Here is a 19769-nt window from a genome sequence, read left to right as displayed (position 1 = left end):
TACGTTTTGTTATAATGCTAGGACAGGTATAATAAGCTTAAGTTTCAGCCAACACCTTTTTTGGGCATTTTTTTTTTTTTTCTTTAAAATCAAATGCCTTTGTTATATATTTATTTATTTATTTATACCATGATTTATATGTGTATTCCTTATGTGAAATTGTTTAAATGGACCGAAATAAATTATCACTACTGCGACATTTCTAGCAAATGAGGCATATCAAGCGGCTCATCAAAATGAAAAATAAAAGTGTATATTGTTATATGGAAAAGCAGATTTGGCTTGGCCGAGAGCAAAAGGCGGTTACGCTAAGATCTTGATGGTTTGATGATTGAATTAATGTGTGTGTGTCTGTGTGTGTGTGTGTGTGTGTGTGTGTGTGTGTGTGTGTGTGTGTGTGTGTGTGTGTGTGTGTGTGTGTGTGTGTGTGTGTGTGTGAGTCTTGTGTGCGTGCTTGCGAGTGTGCGAGTGCAAGTGTGTGTGTGTCTATGTATCTGTCTGTCTGTCTGTCTGTCTCTCTATCCGTCTATGTGCCTGCCTGCCTGTCTGCCTGCCTATCTATCTGTCTGTGTATGTCTGTGTGTCTATTTAGTTGAAGACCAGATGCTGTTGGTCCAGCAGTATTTTGGTGAAGTTGTTGATTGGTCCGATGGCGCTGAGTGACATGGCGTTGTCCCGCCCCCAAAGCAGGTTGGGACCGAACACCACGGCAAGGTTACTGTTGGTCATCTTATTCACCTCACTGTTGGCCGAAACCTGGACAGGCAAACAGACACAAATACACACACAAAGAAAGCACACACACACACACACACACACACACACACACACACACACACACACACACACACACACACACACACACACACACACACACACACACACACACACACACACACACACACACACACACACACACACACACACACACACACACACACACACACACACACACACACACACACAGAGAGAGAAAGCACGCGCACGCACAAACACACACAGAACATTATTAAAAAATATTAATTTAGCTGAGTATTAACCTGTTGTCTTTGTCTATATTGAGATTTAACCAATTTTTGAAAAGGTACTTTCGTTAATAACGTTTTCAAATGCATGAATGGAACCGGACAAATTGTTTGAACTGCGATTGTGTTGTATTTCTGAGCATCTGCTAATAAAAACAAGTCTTTCCGATAAAAAAAAGGTTGTGTAAAAGGTATATAGTGTGTGTGTGTGTGTGTGTGTGTGTGTGTGTGTGTGTGTGTGTGTGTGTGTGTGTGTGTTTTTTACCTGTGCCAGGAATGTGATGAGATATCTCAGCGCCGCATAGTTTTCCTCCGGCAGCGTCTCCAACATGGTTTTCATTGTTGTAACCTGGTTCTCAACGGGAACAGCTGCAATACACCAAACACACAAAAATATAAAAATATATATTTTTTTAAATACGATAATTTTTGGGTATTTTTTCTTTTTACACAGTTTTGTAGAGACAGAGATAAAATGGGGCAGAGAGGGGAATGAAATGCAGAGAAGGACCCGGGCTGGATTCTAACCCGGGTCTGCTGCATTTCATCTCTGTCTCTCCAAACTGTCTAATAAAAGAAAAAGGGCAAAAATAATCTTTAGAATTTTTTTTTTTTAAATGTAACGCACATGTGAAGTTGACGATGTCGTTGTAGAGCTGGTATGTGAGCAGAGGCTCCGGCAGCTCCCGCAGGAAAGTCTTCAGAATCACCGCCGCCAAATGGACGTCCTCCATCTCTCCAAAACTCACATTCTCACCTACAAAACACACAAGCCATTAGAAAAGAAACAGTCGGTCAGTCGGTCGGTCTGTCTGTCTGTCTGTCTGTCTGTCTGTCTGTCTGTCTGTCTGTCTGTCTGTCTGTCTGTCTGTCTGTCTGTCTGTCTGTCTGTCTGTCTGTCTGTCTGTCTGTCTGTCTGTCTGTCTGTCTGTCTGTCTGTCTGTCTGTCTATCTATCCTTTTAGTCCAACAGAACCACAAATCGATTGTGACCTTGTAAGGTTTCTTTTCAAACTGGTTCCTATAGATAAAATGAATGAAAATTGAATGTTTAGTGATAAGAAAACAATTCACATTATTATATAATAAAGATTTCAATCAGTCAGTTTCGTAAAATATGTCCTGTCACTGCCAAATTTGCCATTAATAAGATTTTAAATATTTTTCAACCAACGTCATGTTCTATAACCTGATGTCTGATATCAAGGATATGGAATAAATGTTCAAACCGCTTGCAATAATATTCAAAATTAACTAACTTTCAACTAGCACAACTGGCTGGCTGTGTGTTGCAAGGGCATTTTATAGATCTCTGATGTCAGTTCACATGAAAAATCCTGGTTGTTGAAACGTATTATGTCAATAGTTTGATCCTAAAAAGTACCAGAGTTGTATCTGAGCTGGACGTCCTTCACCAGAGTCACGTTGGCAGATCGTCTGAAGATTCCCTCGATCTCCAAGCCTGAAATACAAAAGCCACGGCAAGGTCATTTCTATAGCACAATTCAGACACAAGGCCATTCAAAGTGCTTTAAAGGGGCATAAAATACATTAAAGATCTCCTATTATACTACTTTTCTGGTCTTAATTTCTTGTTAAAAACTGCTATAGAGCAACCTGACACGAATCACATCACAAAAAACCATGTAGATTTTCGGGACACTCTTCCTCTCACCCTAGCGAGCACAGCAGTCTCTCTCTACACACTGCTTTGAGCTTCTCTGTCTAAAAGTCTAAAAGTATCATAGGTCCTCTTTAAGATTAGACATTGATATTGTTGATTTTACTGATTGTTTTTAATGGTACAATAAGAATTTCTCTGTATGTGATACAAACAAATCAATAAAAAAAAGACAGAGAGAATGATTAATTTAGCCCAATTTGCATTAAATTAAGTTTGTGAAACTGGTTTACCTTGTTCTGACAGGAAGTTAATTGTGTTTCTCATCACCACGGGAACACAATCATCATCTGGACTCCTCTCTCTGAGCCTGAGAGAGAGAGAGACACACACACACACACACACACACACACACACACACACACTACATAAATAATGTGTAAGGCCTAAATATATATATATAAATATGTAGGCAGTGAGAAGAAAAATGTGATTATATTCCAGAGCACTGTTTGTGGGACACGAGAAACACGTAAGCTTAAACATTTAACAAAATATATTTATTGCAAAGCATTTTATTGTCAATTTGTGTTTTTTTCTGATAACTAAGATTTAATCCATGGTGTTTCTATTAAGCATTGCTGATTCCCAGAGTCGGGAAAGCTTTGCAGGAGAGAATTTTAACACTTTTCCGCATAGAATTATTCTATAAACACCAATGTTTGCTGTGAAAAAAAGCGTATGCACATTTCATTGTCACATTTTACACATTTAGTGACTCACGTTTGCAGTGGAACCCCAAACACCTGATCGGGGAGGGGGGGGCTGCGAGGGGGGGACATGGGCGGCTGGGCGGACGGTTTGAGAGCCGCTATCAGTTTGTTATCGTACCTGAAAAACACACACAATGTTAGATCGAATTTTACTGTTAGATCGGGTACTTGAATTCAGTTTTGTTTTGGTTATTTTCCAAAGAACACACTAAGTCAAGACTTTAATAAACAATGAATACACATTTTGTTAATGCTTTTCTAGCGTTGAAAACAAAAGGTTAAGAAAACAGGACTGAGGTCGTGTTGGCTTAATTATTTTGTCAGCTTCGTTAGAATTTAACAGATCAATGAACGAAGCTAAGAGAAACCAAGTATATACATTACAAAGGTCTTTGTCAAAACAAAATCCCAACTCATTTCATGTATATAGTGAAACTATGTACTATAGTGTTCATATTTCTCTGTGGTAATGTGATAAAACATAATGCAGAAGATTAAATGACAACAGCCGATTAAATATAGAATCGAATGTAAATATCCAGTCAGTGACGTGTGCATCATTTCAAAGTGGATTTCAGTTTCTTACTCTTTGACGCGGGCGGGAATGACGAGCTGGTCACATTTTACCACGTCCTCAAGCTCGCTCAGATAACTCACGTAGTTTATCTTACGGCCAAACTTAAAACTGCAAAACATACAGAGAGAGAGAGAGAGAGACAGACAGACAGACAGACAGACAGACAGACAGACAGACAGACAGACAGACAGACAGACAGACAGACAGACAGACAGACAGACAGACAGACAGACAGAGAAAGTTAGTTATAGAGTTATATTTAGATTCTGTTACTTTTTGTCTTCACTCGGTTGTCTTTTAAAAAGAAAATTACACACAACACCATCCAATTATACAGTTGTGACTGTTTTCACAAATGTAATCTTTTAAATCTCTCCCTTGTAAGTTGAATATTTTAACAAAATGTAATCTATCTAAACAATACTAATAAACTACTAATACATTATTTTTGATTTATTTTAAACCAAACCAATAATTGAGAAAAATAATTAGCATATTTACTATTGATAATTCCTATAATGGTTATAATAAATAAATAGTATAAGCTGTATAAACAGTATAAACAAATTTGCCAGTGTTGTTGTAGTTTCACACGGCTGCCACTAGATGCTGCTAGAGCCATGCGTTAGTGATTTTATCATTTATATTCATCAAAACACATGGACAATAAGTTAACTTAAGAGTAATAACCTGATGATTGGTTTGAAGAGGATCAGCAGAGTCTTGATAAACATTGTGGGATGAACAATGTACAGAGCTTTGATGTTCTTCTTGTACCTGAAAACAAACACACAAACATGTCAGTGTTTTGTTTTTTTTCATAATATATTTATTGCAGTGGTTCTTTTTTTTTACGACACACACAAACAAACACACACCTGCACCATAACAAAAAATAATAGAAAAAATAAATAAATAAAAGGCAAATCTATCCTATGTTCCAACATGTCAGGGTTAGGATTATGGAAATATGTTAAAGACAGGACCTCTGCAGAGACAGAGCGTCGCCAATCTACAATCTCCCCACTAGATGTCGCTTGAATACTCCCATATTACACACTTAAGGGTGAATAAAGCCTGTGTATGAACATGAGCTTACTTTCTGTCAAACTCCCGGTAGGCGTCTCGTAGCCAACCGAGCGACGGTTTGTTTTCACTGGTCAGTCCGTGATGGAAATATATCAGAGTGTAGTCACTTTCAACATACTGGTCCAGAGTTCCTTTAAGATACCTGCAAAATACAATAAGACAATAAAAAAGGCCAATTACAAAGGGATGTATATACTTTAGTGAACAAGAATGTCTATGAGGTGCTATGAGGAACTTTTAAATATATCTAAATATTTAAAAATTTTCCTCTGATGATCATAAATTACATGTAACAGCAAACGAGACCATAAGTGCAAAGAATGCTATTTTTATATAGTTTTTCTTAATGCCTTTGTCATGGGTACGCTCACCCAGGAACAACAGCTGGTGTAGTAAAAAAACACTACTGCTTTTGTCCAAAGTGGCTGCAAGAATTAACACAAACTGAAAGATCCTCTGATCACCTTTAAGCAAACGTTGTGAAAACCTACTTTTGACATTATGAGATATTTTGTTTTAGTCTCAAAAGTAAATGTTGCACTGAAAAAAAAAATCCAGTGTCAATACAAAGCCTATAGGCTCTGTAAACAAGCATGTTACTAGCTACAGTGGGCCCTCTTTGTTAACACACCAGTTTACAGAGCCTAGGCTGTGTACTGCAATACCACCAGATTGTTTTTAAGAGCACACAGTACGGACAAGTAGCCGATTGTGAGGAGATATTCACTGATTTTGACCACAAGTGATTTTGACAACAAGCGTTCTCCAGAATCGATTGGTTCTTACATGAGCAGTTTGTGATGGTCCAGTTCATGGTGTGGAGGCATCCTGCAGGAGTTAAACACGATCACCTTCCTGCCAAAGTTATCATCACCTACAGACACACACACACACACACACACACACACACACACACACACACACACACACACACACACACACACACACACACACACACACACACACACACACACACACACACACACACACACACACACACACACACACACACACACACACACACACACACACACACACACACACACAGGCAGGGAATCAACAACATTACCTTTATCAACATACATACATTTAACTGTGTAAAACATTTGCTACTATCCAGAAAGTTATATCCAGGGGCACTCAAGGTGTAGTGGTTAGAGTGAGTGTCAAAATCAGCCCCCTCATCCCCCCCTCCTCACATCCCCCCGCTGATTCTTACGACAAATTGCACCCTGGAGACGAGACAGACTGACTGACCTGCCACTTCAATGATCTGGTGTCGGGCGATGTCATAGTAGGGATGGTCCCAGGGCAGGTGGGGAGAGTCCGCATCGAACTGTTGGGACATTTCTGTCGCTGAAACATAAGAAAAACAAAAGAAGAAGATTATTATTCCATTTTTTTTTAAATTATTTTTGGCCTTTATTTTTGCTTTATTTGACAGTTGTTTTGGTGGAGAAACAGAGATGAAATGGGGCAGAGAGGGGAATGACATGCAGAGAACAACCCGGGCTGGATTCTAACCCGGGTCTGCTGTGAAGAGGACTGAGCCCCATTTCACCTCTGTCTCTCCAAAACTGTCAAAAGCAAAAGTGCCCCCCACCCAAAAAAAATAAAAAATCTCCCTTACCTGACTTGCTGAGCGTAGCATCATCAGCGGGCCACTGTTGGTCTTCTAGGGTCGCGAGCTTTAACTGTCCCAACTGAGCGGTCGCCGGGTCCTCACCCAAATCAACCAGCAGCTCTGAAGACATGCTGAACACTGCAGGATGGCCCCGCTAACACACACACTCACTCACACACACACACACGCTGTATAGGGATGTCTCAGGTACACACACACAGAGCTGCGATTTCCACGGAGTAGCAGCAAAAGTCCTGAAAGAGATGGAGGAAAAAATTTGAGGTCAGTTGGATTTAAAAAAACTGCTGCTTCGACTGCTTACCACTGACATCATTAAACAAGAATAATTTTCATAATCAATGATAGAAATTGAAAAAGTGGTTTAAGGTTTCAGAATTTGCTGCTTTTATATAATTCATATCTAGACTATTAGCTGGACAAAACAGCAAGTTGTAGCAGTGTGGTTAGTAAATGATTGTCTTTGTCCCTATGTACTGAATCACCAACGTCAACCGAGATCAGCTTAAGATAATGCCAAATTGCATATTTAATTTAACATATCTGAAAATATTGCAAAACACAAATTAATGTACACCCCAACTAGTAGTGTGTGTATGATGCATCCTCTTCCACTGTCCAAACACTGTTAAAAGCACATCAGTGAGCCCCACCCTTGGGTGACATGTCCCTTCATTACCCGAGCCCTAACACTGAGCGTAGAGTGTAAATATGTGATGAGTAAGTGGGGTGCGGTTTAGTTAGCCCAGGGCAACAGTTTAAAGATGTCACAGATTTAATCATCGTACATGTGCAGACTATCTTGCGTCTCAAGCGTCATAATAACGTGGTGAATTTTGAATGGTTGTAATATTAATTGACAAAACAATCAAAGAAAAATGGCAAATCACTGATTTTCCCATGTAACTTTATAAATATTTGTAAAACAATAATTGAGCCAATGAATATCACAATAAATAAATGTTCCTGTACTACTTTTTGACAGTAAAAGTATTTGTAAACAGTAAGATGTTTTGCCTTAAATTGATATTCTTCAGATAGGATAATTGAAATATATTGGTTAATGGGAACATTTGTGTTAAACTCCCTAATATTGGAATCTGCATTCGCCCCCAAAAAAATCCATATCGGTCGGGCCCTACACTGCAGGTTGAAGAGCTAAACAATCTCTTTGAATAGAGCAAACACCTCGCAATAGGCTCCAGGTGAACACTTCCCACGGCCAAAAGTAAACGAGAGAGAGAGAGAGAGAGAGAGAGAGAGAGAGAGAGAGAGAGAGAGAGAGAGAGACAGAGAGAGAGAGAGAGAGAGAGAGAGAGAGAGAGAGAGAGAGAGATGCATTACTTTGCTAATGACAAAAAAATATGGCTGATACGCAGTTGATCAAATATAATTCTACAATTTAAACAAGTTAAAAAATGAGAAACAAAATTGAACTAAAATGAAAATGTAATGATATAAATCTAGACACAGAAAAATATTGCAGATAATATCAAAATGCCATGACAACAGTGACAGAAAACATCAGTGCGAGATAATTTATTTTTTCATATTTTCAAAGGGGAAGTCTTGAAAAGCCACATGAGCAACACTTTGGTTTGGCATTTCCTGTAAAGCATGACGCCATCTTTCTATCCAGTTAGTAATTAACCCATATAATAAAACTGCTTTTAGCCACAGTGCCCCTGACTCCTTGAACCACCTACAACATCAAATTAAAATAAATACACTCATAACTGTTAACCGATTTAAACATATTATTTTGAATCAGTCCCACTCCACTTGTAACTGTTTTAATTAGGATATTGTTCTGTTTTATTCAATTGATCTGAATGTTTTAATTGTTTTTGTCTCTTTGTCAGCTTGTTGTGTATTTGTATTGTATATTGTGTATTTGTAATCTCGACATCATTGTGAAAGAAGGTCACCCCTCAATTGATCTTTTGAGGCTAAATAAAAGGAAAATGAAATGAAAAATAAGCCTGACTATATGAGCAGCTCTTCTTAGTAAGGGGTGAATGCACAGCCCTTATCTGCTGCTGAAATTATTCTACTGAAACATTTCCCGCTCACACACTCCCTGCAGCGGCTTCGACAGAGCGCAAAGATCTATTCCAGTGTTCACACATTAACTCTCTGCCCGATCATACTCACATTTCCTATGTTTAATCCCAACCCAACCCCCACTTAATTTACCCCATGCCACACACAGTTACACACACATGCGCGTGCACACACAGTTACACACACACACTCTCTCTCGTACATCTATACTTATGAGGACACTCATGAGGACATAAAGCATTCTGTAGCCCCTTACCCACATCCTAACCATCCTAACTAAATGCCTAACCCCAACCCTTACACTAACCCTAACATAAACCTAATTCATACCTGAAACCTACTGTTAAACCTCAAACAGCCCTTTTAAGAAGTGAGGACCAGGCAAAATGACCTCACTACGATGGTCAAAAGCGCCCACACACACACACACACACACACACACACACACACACACACACACACACACACACACACACACACACACACACACACACACACACACACACACACACACACACACACACACACACACACACACACACACACACACACACACACACACACACACACACACACACACACACACACACACACACACACACACACACACACACACACACACACACACACACACACACACACACACACACAGACGCACGCAGGGCTTCTGTCCTCTCTCCACTGTTTGATGTTATGCTTGCTGACAGCATGTTGCTTTAAATAAATATAGCAACTAACCAACATACGCAGTCAGCCTATTGCAGCTGGCACACGCGCACACGCACACACACACACACACACACACACACGCACACACACACACACGTCGGCATATTTTTGCACCCAATGAAAAGCTATCAACAGAACAATGGACAATGCTTTATATGATGTGGACAATAACGGTTTCCTCTTTTTTATTTGCTTAGTTGCTGAAAAACGAAAAAATGTGTTGAGCTAGTAAAAGAGTAAAAAGTCACACCAGTAGAATTTGAGGCTATCTGAAGTAAACAGGAAAAAAGCCCATTCCATTTTATAAGACGCTATTTATATGCTGGATAAGACTTGATGACTAGTTCAGGCTATTATGTGGGATTGCAACCAATTATTTTTAATTGCCAGCAATAACACTGAAGCAATTTGTAGCATAGAGTTGGGCAGTGACTGTATCGCATTTTTGATACCTTGAAAACTTCCCCAAATTCTACTTGGTATTACCTTCGGGATAAAACCTAAATTCTACTTCAACAGTAGACTATTTGTTTTAGTTTCTGGCCTAACACTACATTTTACAGGATTACATTGAACTAATCACGATGACGTTACCTTCGCCGATTAATTTTTTTTTTATGAACAGCGCTTGAACACATCACAATGTAACTCAATACAACCTATGTTCCAAACGAAGGAAACAAACACAATCACGCCATGTAATTTACTTATATTTAAGATGCTATTTACACAATGAAGCAGCACTGTCATTTTTTCGGGAGCAACTGGTTTGTGTTTATGGCCCAACACTAGTAAACTAGTAGAAACTAGAAAAGCCCAGTATTTGAAGCCTCCACCTGAGAAATTAAAAAAACTGCATAATGTCAATTAACCGTAAACAAACCTAAAATTTAAATGCACCGCAAAAATCAAACAGTCAATATTTTAGGCTCGTTAAAGCTGTCAATTGTTTGCCAATTCAGATTTTTTTTTCCATTTATATATAAATGATATATATTATTTATATCTATAGCCTATATATATTTTATTTATTTATATATTTATTAAAATATGTATTAATATTATATTTATTTCCTGTTTCACACCAGAGCAAACGATAGGTCTGAAAGAGAACTTAACAGTTAGGATCTTTACTCAAAAATGCAACATACTAGCTTTTCATTTCATCCACATTCTCACGGTGCAACATTAGCTGAAGTGTGTCGTCATGTGACCCGAGATCGGACAGTGAGTCATATGACTGTAAACACCACCGCAAAAATCGCTCACGGCAACAACCACTGTGACGAGGTCTTAGGCTGTAGACCAGGAGTCAGTGGACGATAGAGAAAGATGAATTATCTGAGAACATTTGCATCTGACAAAGGGGCCATCTTTTTTATTATTAAGTGATGCGGTACATGACAAAACATTGAGAGACATGACAAAAACACCATTGTGTGTGGGACAAGACAAGCTATCAGAGACAAGACAAGGGGCCATCTTTTAACAGAGGCAAGTCAGGGAAAAACTGAATTTTTCAAGCACTGGTCAATTATGAGATTTTTTGGCTAGACAATACTGGATGCAGCAGTGCAGCATCTGGTATTGTGTCCATCCACAAATCCTGTGAGTCAAATGTTTGAGGATCTTTCTCCAATACAGCCCTACACACACACACACACACACACACACACACACACACGCACGCACGCACACCCACCCACCCACAAACACACACAGCATTTTACAGAAGGATCCAGCTGTAGTAACTGCAGCACCCTACCCCCCTTACATTCTCCTCTCTATCGCAGAACTGCAGAGGAAAGCGGCTTAGTCAAGTGTCCTCGGGTGTGTGTGTGTGTGTGTGTGTCTGTGTGTGTGTGTGTGTGTGTGTGTGTGTGTGTGTGTGTCTGTGTGTGTGTGTGTGTGTGTGTGTGTGTGTGTGTGTGGTAGGGGGAGTTACTGTACTGCAGCTAAAAATCCTCAGAATCATTCAGTTCCCGTTCAGCACATGAAATGCAGTGCTGTTATCACTCAACACCACTCTCCTTCAAACGGGTCCAGGCTGCATGACTTAAAAAGGCAAAACGCCGATAGATGTTTGGTTTGATTATTGAAACCTTCCTTCCTGACTTATGTGTCCCTCTGAGATCTCAAAGACACAGTCAGATATGTGACATGTTGACTTCGCCACATGGTAACATTTAGGGGTGTCACAATCTTGATCGTAAAGCCGAAAATGTATCGAATTGACGTCACAATTTCGACAAACGAAATGGGAGATAGAATCGACGAAGGGAAGAATTGGAGAAACCGACATACAGCAGCATGTTGTAGCTAATACTTCCTAGTTACAGCTGCAGTCAAAATGACACCATGGCAACTGCTGAAACATTGTCAATCCAGTGCTGAAAATCCACCGAACGTGAACCCCCCTCCCCCTTACTTAATTAAATTGATTGTACTGTATATTCATCTGATTGTACGGTGTCCTTGAAAGTCGTGAAAGGCGCCTTTAAATAAAATGTATTATTATTATTATTACTTTGTTACCAAGGTATTTTGCGTTCCCTCAGTCAGTTTGCAAGCTTGGCTGTGCACGTGTAGCATGCACGGATACATGAACGTGTCCACACAGGCAAAGGACATTACACACTGCAGGGTCACTAGGGTCGTCAGACGTGATGTGTGTGTTTGATGTGTCATTGTTGCTGCCGCTCCATCTCTGCTACCTGCCTGCATGTTCTGCCCTATGTACTTTCAATGTGATCTTTGTGGCCTATTTTCCCTTGTCTCCTGTGTGTTTGTGTTGTTGTTGCATGAACTGCCTTGATATCTTTGCCATCATCTGTGCTTGCCTGTTTGTTCTTGCTCCAACTGTGTGCAATATGTTTGTTTGTCTTTTTCCCCTTCTTGCTCAGGCCTGCTGTAATTATAAATGTAATGTATTTTTTTAATTTTTTTACTGTTATGTATTGTAGGTTGCCTACTGACAACTGGCCGGGGACTACAGCTGGAAATTAGCCAAATAGGCTAAAGCTGCTCCTTCTCAAAGGGGACTGTCCACGAAACTATAAACAAATAAACTAAACTAAACTAAACTAAACTACAGGTTCCCTCTATGACATCTATTCTTTCATTTGTTTAAATGTTATTTCCTGAACTGGTGAAATAAGTTATTGTTACATTGATATTGTAGATAAATTATTGAAATTTGACAATAAGGCTTTAGTGTGGTACGTTGCAAATTATACAAAGAATAATGGAGATTTTATAACTCATCATGACACCATGTAGACCATCTTTTGAAATCAAGAATCAAATCTAATTGTGACCTAAAATCGAAAATCTGATCTAATTGAGGATTTCGGGGACAGAGTGACCCCCCCTGGCAGCCTTCAGTTGATATTCTCGCTGTAAACCTGATGTTCTCCCTGCTGTATCTTGAAGGTCTAGGAGAAGAATTCAAAGTCTGTGTTTTGTGTTCGTCAATCAGCCTGTGACTATATGCTTAAAGGCCTACTTCACCCGTTGGAATATGAAGGTGTATTGAACTCGGAGATCCTATGAAGTATAAATGTGCAAAAAAAATTGAAATCGGATCATCCTAGCCTGAGAAAAGGCAGAAAGAGTGTTTTATGGTCTCACTGTCTAACCCTACATTTCTCTTTCTGTGATGTCACAGAAAGAGAAATGTAGGGTTAGAAGTAGCCCTTTAAAGTGCAATATGGGAGTATTATTTCTCTCACCGTTTTCTCACTATTTCTGCAGATCTAGTTAGTGGTGGCGTTTTTAATGTTTCTTTTGTTACAGTGAGTTTACTATTAAGGCCATCCATACTCACTGGATGGTGAATGGATAGGGGATTTATTTCTTAATCCTTTATTTAATATTTGGTTGTTTAAAAAGCAGTGTTCATGGGGGCGCTCGTAGAGTCTCTGTCCTCTTCACAGCAGACCCGGGTTAAAATCCAGCCTGGGTCGTTCTCTGCATGTCATTCTCCTCTCTCTAACCCATTTCATCTCTGTCTCTACAAACTGCCTAATAAAGAAGCAAAAATGCCCCAAAAAATAATCTTTAAAAAAAAAAGCATTGTTCTATTAGTATTTTCACCATAACATCTTGAAGCTTCCCTGTTGCAAACCTGCTTCTAACCTTTAATGCCTCGTTTCCACCGAGTAGAGCGGGTCGGGTCGGAGCGGTTCGGTCCGGGTAGTTTGGCTTTTCATTTGCCAAAAGTTGGGTAGGGTACGGTTTAAGCGCACCTAACCGCTCTGAGCCGCTCCCGATCTCAGTACTCCTCCGTAGGGGTACTAGCGGCCTGAAAGCGGGCCGAAAATGCATGAGAAGGCGGAGCTACACACTGCCGTCATTTGATTGGTCGAAAGAATCATTTCCGCCATGTGTAGATCTCGGCAAGAGTGAAGAGAGTCTTGTGTTTTGGCGAAAATGTGAGCACAGCTCTGTTTATTGTGTGGTGTTTTTCCTCGTCAATAAATTAATCAGTTGGTTACACTGTGTCCCATAGTCACGTAGCTGCTGCAGCCAGCACTGTTCGCTCACTGTCTCTATGAGTTGCGCCGAGCGGTCTCTGTGTGTTTACGCCATAGATAGTAGTAAAATACACGCTCACAACAACACGGGGGGAATACATAAAGAAGCGGCTGGTTTGAATCATCTCCGCCGTTTGTAGTCACCTCGGCTAGAGTGAAGAGAGTTTTGGCGAAAATGTGAGCGCGGCACTGTTTATTGTGTGGTGTTTTTCCTCGTCATTAAATGAATCAGTTGGCTACACTGTGTCCCACTGCTACGATGTCACGTAGCTGCCGCAGCCAGTGCTGTTCGCTCACTGTCTCTATCAGTTGCACCGAGCCGTCTCTGTGCTCACAACACGGGGGGAATAAATAAAGAAGCGGCTGGTTTGACCAAGCAAAAACAAGAGACCGCTGGCTTGACCACAGTTGTTCCCACAGCCCGATAGTTTGACCCACATTCTGGCGTCGGCTATCGCAGTCCAGCCTAAACCCCGCCCTACCAGTAAGGGTAGGGTCGGCGGTGGAAACAACACCGAGATTCTTAAAAGTGAGCTGTCCCGCTCTGAGCCGCTCCGATCCGACCCGCTCTACTCGGTGGAAACGAGGCATAAGTGAATAGTGCCTTTCCTGATAAACATGGCTGGTCACAGTTTTCACGTAGCCTAAGCATTTCACTGGCTATGAAAGAACCAGTGGAAAATGTCACGTCAAACAAACACACACACAGTACACACACACAGTACACACACACAGTACACACACACACACACAGTACACACACACAGTACACACACACAGTACACACACACAGTACACACACACACACACACACACACACACACACACACACACACACACACACACACACACACACACACACACACACACACACAGCTGACAAAGGAGAGCTGACTGACAAGATGACTGCAGCAATAAAAACGTCAACACCCACCACAATGCCACTCTAAACCTACTGTGTTTTTTTTAACTTCAAAATCTTTCAGATAAGATAAGATTTTTTTTAAATTGTTATTGTTCAAAACAATACAACAAACATATCAGGTGCACTCAAGGTCCGGACTCAATAAAATAGATAATAAATAAGTAATTCATTCATTCCATTACACTAACATATGCAGTTAAATTGGCATACAAATGCTCATTGATACTATTGGACATAATAGGTTATCACACGTTAAAGCTGTATTTGTCATAAGCATAATAAGAATAATTCATTCCAAGTGCAATCAGTATAATTAACTCAACAAGTGACCAATAAGATGAAAGCCCGAATATAACGTTGTATGTCTGCTTAACTTTTTTGTTGAATATTTAAGATAAATATTGTAGTTTTTAGACCCTTTAAATTAAAAGCATTATTTTATGTCTGGTTCAGTTGGATAACAAAGATGTATTCTATTCTATTCTAGTCTATTCTATTTTTAACATAGTCAGACTGTCAGTCACTATACAATAAAAAAAAATACATGTAACAAGTATGTGAGGCATTTCAAGTATGCGGACACATTTAGACCTGAAATTAGATACGATGAAAAATATGCAACAGACAAGATATCAAGAGCTCACTAAAGACACAAAGATATTAAAGTGGAATTTGGGCTATTTCAATATCTACAAACAGGAGCTAACAATGTAGCTATTGATATGATATGCTGATAAAAGACGCAACAAGTGAATAGGCAGGTATCTTCCTTATTGTACTTTTACACACAATTTCAGCTTAAAGATAAACATATATAGTTGGATAACTTTGGCTTTTAAAATACCACTCTATAAAGGGTTTATTTAGCAACCCAAGCTGAGAAATTTTACACAGCTAAAACACATTAGCAAACTGCCCTTAGCAAAGATGTTATGGCTCATTTGGCAATATGTCCTCACACGGAAACACTGACGTTGCATATGAACGGTTGCTATGCTTTGAGGAAATTAATTGACAAAGATTAAAATAGACAATAGCTAAACCATATTAGCATATTTCACGTTATCAAATCAATGTTATCAACACAACAAATTAGCCCCAAGACACTGAACGCACGAACACAAACGAAAAAGCCTCGCGCGCTAGCTGTTGCTCCTGCCTTGCTCACTGACTTACATACAACATGATTAGTAAAGTTATAGCAAATTAATATTGAAATGCTTATTGTATTTACCGTAATGGTGACGTTTCTTTGCGATGAGGCTTCGTTGGCGTCTATCTGCAGTCACCGTAGACTTGAACAGTGGTGTTGACAGCGACAAATATGCGTCAACACCTCTTCCGATTTAGTATTTTCGAAATAAGAGCACGCATTTCTGTGTATGTCGAACTGAAACTGTATCAAAATAAAAGTACTTATGATGTGTACATGCGCCCTCTCGTGGTCACACACACACACACACACACACACACACACACACACCAATCTTTTCATTTTTGGTGATTGTTCATGCATTTTTCTTCTGATTATTCTGTATGACAATAGCCGTAGCGAGCTGAAATTAGTTTTCAGAATTTAAAAACGAATTGCCTGTTATTCTAAACTATTTAAAAGTTCCCTGACAGATGGAATAATTTTTTTGTATTCATATTTACAATAGTGTCAATTTGCGTCTGACTTTCTGGCTGTAGTGGAATGTTATTATTGGTAAGATCGGTGTTACAAAAAAAAAAGTGTCCCATTAACAACTGATGGTTAACTACAAATGAGTGAAACATAAGAACTCCACTGACGGAACAGCAAGAGGGACAATCTTGTGTGCGGAAGTGCAACGGAAACAACTTCGAAGAGGAAAACCTATCTAGGCTACAACAGGTCCTGACAGCCTACAACTTTTTATGTACACAGTCCTATGAATACAACCATAAAACGGACAGTTTATAGCCTACTCTGCAGTTTAACTGAGAAACAACTCTATAAAAAGCAGTTTCTAGTTAGCTACGTAATCCGAAAGTTCATACTTCCAGGTGCACCACCACCAGAATGCAGACGAGTGCGACTAGAGAACGTTTCCTTCGCACATATTCGTCGGAGGATCTGACAGATTTGACGGAACACACTGAATCCTTCCCCGGGACAGAGAGACTCATTTCGGGGGAGGGAAGCGGTGATGGTGGGGGGGTCACGGTGGTACGGAACGGCCCCAAACGATGGTCCGTGGTCCTGCTGTCAGCGCTGTGCTCTGCAGTGGCTGTGGCCTCCGCTGGTTGTTTCTGCGCCCTCGTCTACCCGATACTCAAAGGTGAGCAAGAGTGTACATAGCATACCTCTTATACTTTAATAGGTCCATGGTACACACACACACACACACACACACACACACACACACACACACACACACACACACACACACACACACACACACACACAACCTTGTCATTAAGGCTAGGGATGCGTCTGTCTCGCACCCATCTATTGTATACAGTCTATGATCTTCACTGTTGCAAGTACATTGTAATAGAAAATAGTAAACCCTCCTATAACCGGTTTATAAATGATCCAAAGTTGTTTGTCACTCTTGTCACTGAGAAAAATGGAGCTACAAAAAATATAAGTGCAGAATTTTCCATTAAAATGTATTATATATTTTAAGGATTTTTACAAAGGAGCAGATTTAAGTTTGGTATAGGCTATGATAACTGATTCTGCATATGAACAAATCAACCTATAAAATCAATATGTTGTTCCAGAGCTTCGGGCAGAGAGAGTGAAAGCAGAAGATGGGACTGAACACAGGATGTTGGGTGAGTATCAATATTTTACAGGCCAATAGGTAGCAAATAATTCCCCCAAGGTAAATAGAGAGACAAAATACTTCTGCTATCATTCCAGTGACATTTTTTTGTAAAAATATGATAAAAATCTGCCCCAAACTTTAAGATATCCGTCTAGCCTAAAAACAAGAATAAAAAGAAGAACACATTTGTGTGAAAATGTTAAATGGGTTATCAAAACACATGTTCTGTGTGTGTGTGTGTGTGTGTGTGTGTGTGTGTGTGTGTGTGTGTGTGTGTGTGTGTGTGTGTGTGTGTGTGTGTGTGTGTGTGTGTGTGTGTGTGTGTGTGTGTGTGTGTGTGTGTGTGTGTGTGTAGGTTTCTGGAGTATCTTGGTGCTGTCTTTAATAGCTGGATTCATCTGCACGGTCTTCTCATGGACTCTGACCTACATCGACTCACACAAGCCCGGCACGGCATCACTGCTAACACTAGCGCACTTCAGGTAACACACGGGACCTTATTGTAAATAGGAGAAGTCCTTAAAGACCTACTTCACCAGTGGGAATATCAAGGTGTATTGAACTCTGAGATCCTATGTAGTATAAATGTGCAAATTTTTTGAAATCGGTTCATCCTAGCCTGAGAAAAGGCAGAAAGAGTGTTTTATGGTCTCACTGTCAAACCCTACATTTTACCATGTGTGATGCCACAAAATGTAAATGTTAGGGGTTAGGATTAACAGGTCAGCTGGGCCAAGGGAAGACTGAGGAAAGACCGAGGGAAGAAAAACCTCATTCATTATATATTATAATAGCGATGTTATAATGATAGAACACCGGTTCTGTATGGGTGAAGTATTCCTTTAAAGGTGAATATACAGTATATTGATATTGGATTAAAACTTCACACTATGACATAACCAATGTCGCTGTATATTGTTGAGTTGTGTACTAAAAACATCACAAATGTTTCCATACATTTTCATACTAAAGAGACATTCTAATAAAGTAACGCACCGTTATTATGCCTTGCCCGCCGCTGTGTATATTATTGCCGAAGCTGGTTTCATGAGCCATGGACTCTGTCTTTGGTTATTGTATTGATCGTGAGCCCCCTAGCTGATGATTATTACATATTGTAGTCCAATGTAACCTGTGACCTCACTATCAGACTGCTAAACCAATGTGTTAAAAACTACAATCTGTTTGTTTTTCTTCTAGAGTTGTATACGGCCAAAGTTTCCACATGGGTTACGGTGTAGCTGTTCTCAACGGCATCATGGCCGTGCTTACCGTCGTATGGAGCCTCACCTGACACACACACACACACACACACACACACACCTACACCTACACACAGGCGTTATCTGTCTAAACTCTTGCTTTAAAAAAAACTTATTTACTATACAGAATATAGATTATTTTCAACTTTTCAATTCTGGTTAAACTGAAAGTGGAATGGAAGTTTGCTACATGTAGAGAGTTATGTCTTTAAAAAGGGAACATTCACAATGATAAATAGTATTTTTATTTTTTTTATGTGAAAATAAAGTGATATTACCATCAGAACACCTTGTACTGTCTGTATGTATTGTTTACTGCATTTAAGTATAACAATTTAGAAGATAAGTATTCAGGTATTCAAGTGGCAATAACCGCTTTTGTCATCACTCTGGTTTTAAATCATCTGTTTACTCTCTTCATGCCAAAATCCAAATTTCAAAATAACAAAAAGAAAAACTGATGAAAATCCATGACTCTTTTAAAATTTGTTTCACATATACACACATTTTGTATGTCACTCACTGAAATTCAGTCTGTTTTGTAGTACCATCCAATCTCAAAAAATGAACGCAGGAGTTCAAGTAAGACCAAGTCAACAAAAAAATAGTGCAAAAGATTTTATGGAATTCTGAAATTAACACAGTCACACAATGTCTATCTCTCATACAATACACTATATTAACACACTTACATTTACATACTAACAGACATACATACATAGAAATCTCC

At 39.5% G+C, this 19769-nt stretch overlaps 2 protein-coding genes across 2 annotated transcripts; one reads left to right on the top strand and one right to left on the bottom strand.

Moving 5' to 3' along the window:
- Nucleotides 1-340: 340 nt before the first annotated feature.
- Nucleotides 341-16302, bottom strand: arhgap1 (Rho GTPase activating protein 1). The gene is made up of 13 exons (XM_080052926.1): nt 16214-16302; nt 6715-6962; nt 6342-6440; nt 5871-5958; nt 5095-5226; nt 4686-4772; nt 4005-4103; nt 3429-3536; nt 2939-3015; nt 2409-2486; nt 1654-1782; nt 1291-1394; nt 341-756 (listed from the first exon to the last, which is right to left on the bottom strand). Exons 2-13 carry the CDS (start codon nt 6836-6838, stop codon nt 589-591), a joined length of 1293 nt encoding a protein of 430 aa, XP_079909052.1. The 5' UTR covers nt 6839-6962; nt 16214-16302; the 3' UTR covers nt 341-588.
- A 525-nt stretch (nt 16303-16827) lies between these two features.
- On the top strand, nt 16828-19306 carry arl6ip6 (ADP-ribosylation factor-like 6 interacting protein 6). The gene is made up of 4 exons (XM_080052799.1): nt 16828-17282; nt 17731-17784; nt 18133-18259; nt 18978-19306. Exons 1-4 carry the CDS (start codon nt 17024-17026, stop codon nt 19069-19071), a joined length of 534 nt encoding a protein of 177 aa, XP_079908925.1. The 5' UTR covers nt 16828-17023; the 3' UTR covers nt 19072-19306.
- Nucleotides 19307-19769: the final 463 nt, after the last annotated feature.

The sequence above is a fragment of the Ammodytes marinus genome (genome assembly GCF_949987685.1).
Source record: "Ammodytes marinus genome assembly, chromosome: 24".
Classification (NCBI taxonomy): domain Eukaryota; kingdom Metazoa; phylum Chordata; class Actinopteri; order Uranoscopiformes; family Ammodytidae; genus Ammodytes; species Ammodytes marinus.
The sequence above is the reverse complement of the archived record's forward strand: the minus strand, read 5'-3'. Positions and strand labels throughout refer to the sequence as shown.